General features: G+C 38.2%; 1 protein-coding gene across 1 annotated transcript; it reads left to right on the top strand.

Moving 5' to 3' along the window:
* Positions 1-462: 462 nt before the first annotated feature.
* On the top strand, positions 463-1,881 carry LOC100019002 (fructose-1,6-bisphosphatase 1-like). Its single transcript, XM_056823649.1, has one exon. The coding sequence runs from the start codon at positions 613-615 to the stop codon at positions 1,681-1,683; it is 1,071 nt and encodes a 356-aa protein (XP_056679627.1). The 5' UTR covers positions 463-612; the 3' UTR covers positions 1,684-1,881.
* Positions 1,882-8,923: the final 7,042 nt, after the last annotated feature.

Here is an 8,923-nt window from a genome sequence, read left to right on the forward strand (position 1 = left end):
CCTCCCCCCTCGCAATCCCACGAGTTCCTGCAGAGATTACTTCGACTTTAACTCGGCTTTAGGATTTGCCTTACTGTGTTTCCCCAGTGTTTAACACAGTGCCTGTGTTTTATAATTGCTTGATGACTGCCTCACAAGCAGAATTTGTTGGAGGGAGAGTTTGAACGCAGCTCCTTCTGAATCCGAAGTCTGTCTTTTCTAATTGCTTCAGCAGCAAACAGCAAAAACAGAGCAAAACTAAACCGTTTGGAAATACAAGGTAACCCCCAACTAATGTAGCTGAATAGGCTCTTCTAAGAGGTCTGGGCAGGTATCAGCGACTAAATTGTGTGTTTCTGGTTCCCTCCTTCCTAGTTCTTGTTATTCCTCTTCACAAGATCCCCGAGACTTCCCTCCCCGCTCCCCGCAGTTCCCCCATTTTTTCCTGAGGTATATGTAGATGATCAATCTGTAGCATTCCAATGGCCCCGCGCTCTTACAATACTGTTTCCCAACAGTCACTACGCCAGCGTACGGAATTGACCACACGCTTGATGGCTGTTTCCAATCTCTCGACTCCCAATTCTCAGCTCTTTTAAGCACCTGGCCATTGGAAGATACCGCTGCACAGCGATGAGTTACCAAGATCCGGTGGAATCTGAAATCAGCACCCTGACTAGCTTTGTTTTGGAGAAAGGGGAGAAAGACAAAAGCACAGGTGAAATAAGTCAACTGCTCATCTGCCTCTGCACTGCAGTCAAAGGCATCTCTTACACCCTGCGTAAAGCCGGAATGATCCCACTCTACCACCCCATAAGTGAAGGGACCAGAGAAATCAAGGAGCTGGATGTCTACTCCAACAACCTGATTATTAACACGCTGAAGTCCTCTTTTGCCACATGTGTCCTTGTATCAGATGAAAATAGACATGCCATAATAATAGAACCGGAAAAAAGGGGGAAATATGTGGTCTGCTTTGATCCTCTGGATGGGGCTGCAAACATTCACTGCCTTGCGCCCATCGGCAGTATTTTCGGCATCTATAGAAGGACATCAACTGGTGAACCTTCTCAGGATGATGCTCTACAGCCTGGCCGAAATGCTGTGGTCGCTGGCTATGCTCTATATGGCAGTGCCACAATGATGGTGGTCGCTATGGACTGTGGGGTCAACTGTTTTTTACTGGATTCAGATATTGGGGAATTCATTTTAGTCCATAAGAATGTCCAGATCAGAAACAGAGGGAACATCTACAGTATCAATGAAGGCTATACCAGGGACTTTGAGCCTGCTGTCTTAGAGTACCTCCAGGAGAAGAAATGCCCTCAGGACAATACAGCTCCCTATAATGCAAGGTACATCGGCTCCATGGTTGCAGATGTGCACAGGACCTTGGTGTATGGAGGAATTTTTCTGTATCCAGCCAATGAAATGTGCCCCCAAGGAAAGTTGAGGCTCCTTTATGAGTGCAACCCTTTAGCCTTCATCATAGAAAGAGCTGGGGGACTAGCTACTACAGGAAAGGAGTCAGTCCTGGACATTGTTCCTACTGAAATCCATCAGAAAATACCACTGATTTTGGGGTCCCCTGAGGATGTGAAGGAGTTCTTGAAGATTTATAAGAAGTATGAAAAGCCTGTTTGCCAAAAATGTTCCTTCTTAAAGGAATTGCCAGATGACCAAAGATCACACTACATGGAATGATTCTTACTGTGAAAGGTTAAGCTTCTGGGGCTAAGGAATAACAAAAAATGGGCTATTTGCCACTATCCTTCCATACCCCACATGGGGTTTTGAGAAAACTAACCAAAATGCTATTCTATAGTAACACAAATAGCTAAAATATTTCTGGGATGTGGGAGGGAGAGTAGAAATAAATGTTATTCCTTCAAAATAAAAAAATTGTAATGTTTTACTAGGGGATTCTGGAAAACCTAAAAGCCACCAAAGAACAGGTGGCTGGGCTGCCATGGGGTGGAGAGGCAGAAAATTTCAGTCCAATGAAAAGTTTCCTCCATGTTCCTCATCATCAAAGAAACAATACTCCCAGAGCAGGTTGTGAATCCTGGAAAGTATGCAGATAGCTGGTTTGTAGCAAAGGGAATGATTGAGGCTGTCTTTGGTGGAGAGAGAATATGGAGTGTTAGTGTATAGTAAGAGCTGACTTGTATTATCTGATGTGGAGGTGAGAACAGTGCTTGATGGAGAGAGGTCAGGAGAAACTGAAAGGTATACTACCTTGGCTGGGGTCTCTTCCCTGTGTAGCATTGGTAGTAGTATGGGATGTTTGTGTTATTCCTATACTGCTCTTCCATTTGCTGTATCAAGAGTCAGTTTAGTATCCTTCTAAACTATATCCACTGGACTTGCTCTGGTTTTTAATATTGATTTTGGTATTTAGGATAGGGAAAGTGTTGGGGACTCTTGACAAACCACCTCCCTCTAAACTCTCTAGAATGGTGAGATTTTAGGTATTAAGGTATAGAATGGAGAAATGGGGAGGCAGAGTGTTCTTGTGACTTTCAAGTCCCAGTAGATAAGTGACTTCTGGCACATGAGGTTAGTCTTCTAAAAAAGGCTAGTGGCACTAAATTTATTGTTCCTCTAAATTGGGTGGTGGGGGAGATATGTTTTGGGAATGGTTTATTTTGAATCAAATTTAGAATTTCATTAGTAAATGGACCTGGAATGAGTACCTTATCTTTAATTTATAGTCTTAGCCATTTGGGGGACAGAGAAATAAATAACTTATTCAGAGTCACACAAATAATATCTGTGAAGAGATAAGACTTGAATCCAGATTAACCTGACTCTGAGACAGATCTCTACCTATAAGGCAATTTAGAGGTGTGTGTGTATGTGTGTGTGTGTGTGTGTGTGTGTGTGAGAGAGAGAGAGAGAGAGAGAGAGAGAGAGAGAGAGAGAGAGAGAGAGAGAAGAAGAAGAAGAAGAAGAATAGGAGGGAGGGAGGGAGGGAGGGAGGGAGAGAGAGAATTTAATCATAGTGAATCACTGAATGTTGGAGAAGCATGACTTTTGAAGAAGAAAAGTTTGGGTCAATGAAATTATAAATCTCGGACTAAGAAAAAGAAAAAAATTCACTTAACTAGGACTCTTTCTCATTCAGGCATCTTCTTAGGGATGCTCCATTGCTTGGTCTTTTGTTTTGTACAGCCAAAAGGCAAAATGCTTTATTTCTTTCTGGTGGTATAGGTTACACTAGTCACATCCAGGAACAGGAAGCTGTTCTGCACACATACTAATGCAGGCTGAAATTGTAAAGTGAGTCTTAGTTTCTCTTCAGGTGTGGCAACAGCAGTGAACAAGATTTTCTCTTTCACTGTGTGGTCCATGGCTAGCTCCCTAGAGTGATCCTCCAGCTGCATTTCCCACAGTTATACTAAATGGCTCTATACCCATAATATACCCCTTACCCTGGCTGGGCTTTCATTGGACCCCAGGACTAGCATTTCACTGGGGTCTTCTGTGTCAAGGGGTTGGTGCCCAGCTGTGGCAGATGAAGCAACTCAGCTGCAGTCTCCTCCTGAGTCTCAGGCCAACTAGGGGACAAGCAGCACAGCCCTTGCTTGTCTCCTTCCTCATCTCCCAGAGTTTCTACTGTGTGTTCAAAAGCAAAAAGTCATCAATATGATAAAAAAGAAATGATTTTGAGAACTTCCATAAGCAGGTGAATGAGAGGGCTAGAACGAGGAGAATAATTTATACAGCAACAGAAAACATGGTGTTAAGTGTGAAAGCTCTAAGAATTATGATCAAAACAATGACCATGACTGGAGAGGAGGAGGATGAAACATGCTATCCATGACAGAGGTGAGAGAGATTTGCAGTGCAAAATGGAAAGTATTTATTTCTATAAGCTGTCATTGAGGAAATAATGCTTTACTGCATACCTATTATAAGACATTTTTCATTTTTTCCCCTGTGGAATCAAGGGTGAGTGGGAAGGAGAGAAAATAGTTAGCCACTCATGAGAGAGAGAGAGAGAGAGAGAGAGAGAGAGAGAGACAGACAGACAGACAGACAGACAGACAGACAGATAGAGACAGAGACACACAGAGAGACAGAGGCAGAGAGAGAGAGAGGTACAGGTGAACTACATATTTGAAATGTTCTATATAGGGATACCTAGGTAGCACAAGTCTAGAGTTGGAAGGCCCTGGGTTCGAATTTGATCTCGATACTTCCTCACTCTGTGACCCTGGGCAAGTCACATAAGCCTAATTACCAGAAGGAAGGAAGGAAGGAAAGAAGGAAGGAAGGAAGGAAAATTAAGGTGTTATATAATTTTCAGATTAGGTCACTATTATTAAACTCTTTGTTACAGAAGACCACAGATGAAGTGGAAATAATTTGAAAATGTTTGAAAGATAAAAATAAAACATCTATATAACTTTTAACAAGACCTACATTTTCTTTCCTTTTTAAAAATCCTTACCAACTATTTTAAAATAAACAGTATACTGTTTCCAAGGCAGAAGAATGGTATGAGCTAGGCAATAAGGGTTAAGTGTCTTTGGGTCACACAACTAGGAAGTATGTGAGGTCACATTTGAACCCAGGACCTCCTGTCCCTTAGGCCTGATCCTCAATCCTCTTGGTCACTTAGTTGTCCCCTCTTTATTTTTTTCTTGAAAGTGCCTACATTAACCCTAGAAGTCTGGAAGAGAAATACTGAAAGACAAAGATAATATAAAATATGCTTTTATTCAGGAGCATCTCAAACATGGGGCTTAAGATCCCCAAACTGAGATGAGTGGCATTCTTAATATTTGTTGTTAAAGACTGATCAGATTTTTTTTCATTCTTTTTGGAAGAACTAATAGAATATGGGAAAAGTTTCACTGTTAAAAAATTTAGAAAACATCAAGGATAATTAAATCTTGGGGAAGGTTGATCCTGTAAGTTTGCTTTAGCCTTTAAAAGAAACATATGAAACTGAGTTTAGATCCTCTCAGAATAGATTTTTTTTTCTCTTGGCAGTTGACCCCGAAGTGCAATAGAACACTATCTTTGGCACAAGAGAAGTAGGGGGTACAAATTTCTGTCCTTATTCCCTTGGTGATCTTAGACAAGTCACTTCCCTAGCTTTTGGTTTCCTCATTGGTTAAGTGAGTAGATGAAGGTCCATGTGGGGTGCTCTTCAGCTCTAAATCTGTGCTCCAGAATTTATTAGTTTGTAGGCAATTTATAAGTTGTTTTATTCAGAGACTTAGAATAATACCACTTTGCTTTAAGCTGCTTTTTGATGGAGTTTTGGACAACTTCCTGTCCTATGAAAATTTCACTTCTTGGAACATGGGAGCTGTATTTTCACAGTCATTAAATACTCAATCCTCAGAAAATACTGTATTTGGAAACACAGAGCCCAGAAGCCTGCAGCAGGTCTAATGACATTCTTCTCTTGTGGCTCATCTAATACCTGCTCTCTTCAGAAAACTCTTTCCTACACACAAAGGGCAAAATCTGTAAGGTTGGGAAAACCCAATTATCTTTTGCTCTAGCAATACTGTTATCCACTTTGAGTGAAGAATTTTTCAGGTAAGTAAATATTATTTATAGGTATTGACTTTCACTCTCTTTCAAACTTAAATCACCTGTTTTCTAAGGCCACTGGTCTACTAATAAATGTTTAACTGCCAGCTCTCTAGGGGAGGGGTATGTGTGCATGACCAACTTCTAAGTTTAATCTGCATTATTACCATTTTCTCCATCACATTATTTTTTAAAATGTCTTTATTTATACTGTAAAATATTCTCAGGCATCTCCCCCCTACACTCCCATCCCTGCACCATAGAAGGAATCAATCAACAAAAATAGATGTATTTAAACTATGCCTTTCATGTTTCTTTTGATCAGTTCTTTCTTTGGAGGTGGACATTTGCAAGTTATTTTTCAAATATTAAATATGCAGCTGTGTATAATGTTCTCTTGGTTCTACTTATTTCACTCTTTATTATTTCCCATAGATCTTTTCTTTTTTCATTTCTTTTCTTGTTGTTTTTTAATTCACCTGCTCATTTCTCTGGCATGGTAGTATTCCATCACAATTATATACAACTTGTTTAGCCATCATCCATTTGATGGGCATCACCTCAGTTTACAGTTCTTTACCACCACAAAGAGAGCTCTTATAAATATTTTGGAATATATAGATTCTTTTCTTTTTCTCTGATCTCCTTGGGAAATAGATCCAACCATGTTATTGCTAGTCTTAAGGGTATATATAGTTTTATAACTCTCTGGGCATAATTCTAAATTGTTCTTCAAAATAGTTCCATTCATAGTTCCACCAACAGTGTATATGTCCTAATTTTCCCAAATCCCCTATGACATTTGTCATTTTGCTCTTTTTATCATTTTAGCCAATTGATGGGTATGAGATCAAATCTCAGAATTGTTTTGATTTACATTTTTAAGAGTAGTAATTTAGAGAATTTTTATATGCCTATATGTTGCTTTGATTTCTTCATACAAAAATTGTCTATTCATATTTTTTTGAACATTTATCAATTGGAGATCTCAATCACAGCCATCAGAAGTCTAGACAATCAGTAAGAATAAGGAAGCAAATGGAAGAGATGGAAGCTGTTCCATAATGGCAGAGTGTGACTAGGGCAGCTTGTTCATATCTGTCATTTTTAGTTTACTTCTTCTAAAACATGAGGGATGTTGAAAATAAATTAAAATAAGGAAATACATTATAAACAAATTAGAGAGAGCATAGAAGAAATGTTTGCTAATCAAATCTATGGATAGGAGAATAATTTATTATGATAAAATAGATTCAGAACAGAGGAAATGAAAAATTTTGATTGCATAAAATTTTAAAGATGAAATTAAAATTAGAAAAGAAGCAAAAATTGGGGGGAAATCTTTGTAGCAAATTTCTTCTATAAAGTTTGCATTTCTAAAATATATAGTACACTGATTTAAATTTATGGAAGTGCAAATCATTCTTCTAATAGGCAGCTTTGAGAGGAAGAAATTAATGATATCTATAGCCATGTTTTAAAAAATGCTCTAACTCACTAATAATTAGGTGCAAATTAAAATAACTCTCAGGTGGCACCTTATACCCATCAGATTGGCAAATCTGACAAAAAAGCAAAATGACAAAAGATAGGAGAGCTGTGGGAAAACAGATACCTTAATAGATTATCAGTAGAGCTGTAAACTAGAAGAGCCATTCTGGAAGGCAATTTGGTTGTATACCCAAAAAACTTTCAACTGTGCATACTCTTTGACTCAGCAATATTTTTATAGCCCAAAGAGAGTAAAGAAAAAGGAAAAGAAGTGTTACATACAAAAATATTTCTAGCAACTCTTTTTATGCTGGAAAAGAATTGGAAATGAAGAAATTACCCATAAATTGTGGAATGGCTGAAAAAGTTATGGTACATGTGAATGTGATCTAATACTATATCATAAAGTGATAAAGTTCAAGGTTTCAGATAAACCTGAAGAGACTTGTATGAACTGATGGAAAGTAAAGTGAGCAGAACCAAGAGTAAGTGCATGCGATAACAATAATGCTATAAAACCAAATAATTCTAGAGACCTTAAGAATTCTGATCAACTGCCATCCCAGAAGACTCATGATGAAACATATTATTTATCTCCAGCTAAATGGATGGCTATCATGTTTATCAGATTTCCTAACTCTTTCAAAGTTGTTCAACTTTATAACATTATTGTTAGTGTATGATTATTGTGTTGCACATTATCCTAATACACACTCAAGTGCACAATACCCATACCCAAAATATATACACATGTGTGTATATTTTATATATAATCTATGTCTATATCAATTTTTATGAAAATGACTAATCAAGGGATCTATTTTATTAATTATATATTAATTATTTATAATATAATATGTTATACTATATTATAATTAATTATATATGTTATATATATATATATATAACAGGTTTTGGTTTTCTTGCCTTCTCAATGAAGGAAAGTAGGTGGAATGGAGAGAGTTTGAAACTGAAAATAAAATTGAATTTAAAATTTATTTCTAAATTAAAAATAAAAGACTTATTCCTGAGTAAGGGAAGTGGCATACTGGACAGAGCACTGATCCCCAAATCAGGAAGACCTAAAGTCAAATCTGGACTCAGATACTCATTAGTTGTGTGACCCTGGGCAAGTCTCTTAATCTCTGTCTTGGTTTGCTTATCTATAAAATGAGAATAATAATGGTATCTACTTCTTAGGGCTGTGGTGAGGTTCAAATGAGATGATACCTGTCAAATGCTTAGCACAGTATCTGGGACACAGTAAGTGCTCTAGAGATGTTAGCTACCATCATTATTGGTATCATTATCTAATTCAACTTCTCATTTTACACATGAGGAAACTGATTCCCAGAGAGGGAAAGTGGCTTGTCCAGGGTCAAGCCCCAGAGAGGGAAAATGACTTGTCCAAGGTCACTAAGAAGTAAATCACAGATGTTTGATTTGAATTAACCCCTCAAGCTCTGAATGCAATATTTTTTAATAACAGTATCATGACCCCTCTGTCATCCTGCAAAGCTTTGAATTCTATTGTTGTTGTTCAGGCATGTCCAACTCTATGGACCCCATGGACAAAGTCCATGGGTTTTTCTTGGCAAAGAAACTGGAGTGGTTTGCCATGTACTTCTCTAGTGCATTTCCATTTTATAGATGAACTGAGACAAATAGAGGTTAAATGAGTTGCCCAGGCTCATATAGCTAGTAAGTATCTGAACTTGAACCCAGATCTGCCTGCCTGCCTCCTAGCCCTGTGCTCTAGCTGCCCTCGTTTTGAAAACAAGTCCCTTATTGATGTATATCTGTTGCCTAAGAGTTAGGTTATTGTTTCAGGAACAACACATCTTAAAGACCATCTACGAAGGTAGAAAGGAATTGTGATCAACATCCCTGGAAGGGACCC

Source organism: Monodelphis domestica, chromosome 3 (assembly GCF_027887165.1).
Source record: "Monodelphis domestica isolate mMonDom1 chromosome 3, mMonDom1.pri, whole genome shotgun sequence".
Lineage (NCBI taxonomy): Eukaryota > Metazoa > Chordata > Mammalia > Didelphimorphia > Didelphidae > Monodelphis > Monodelphis domestica.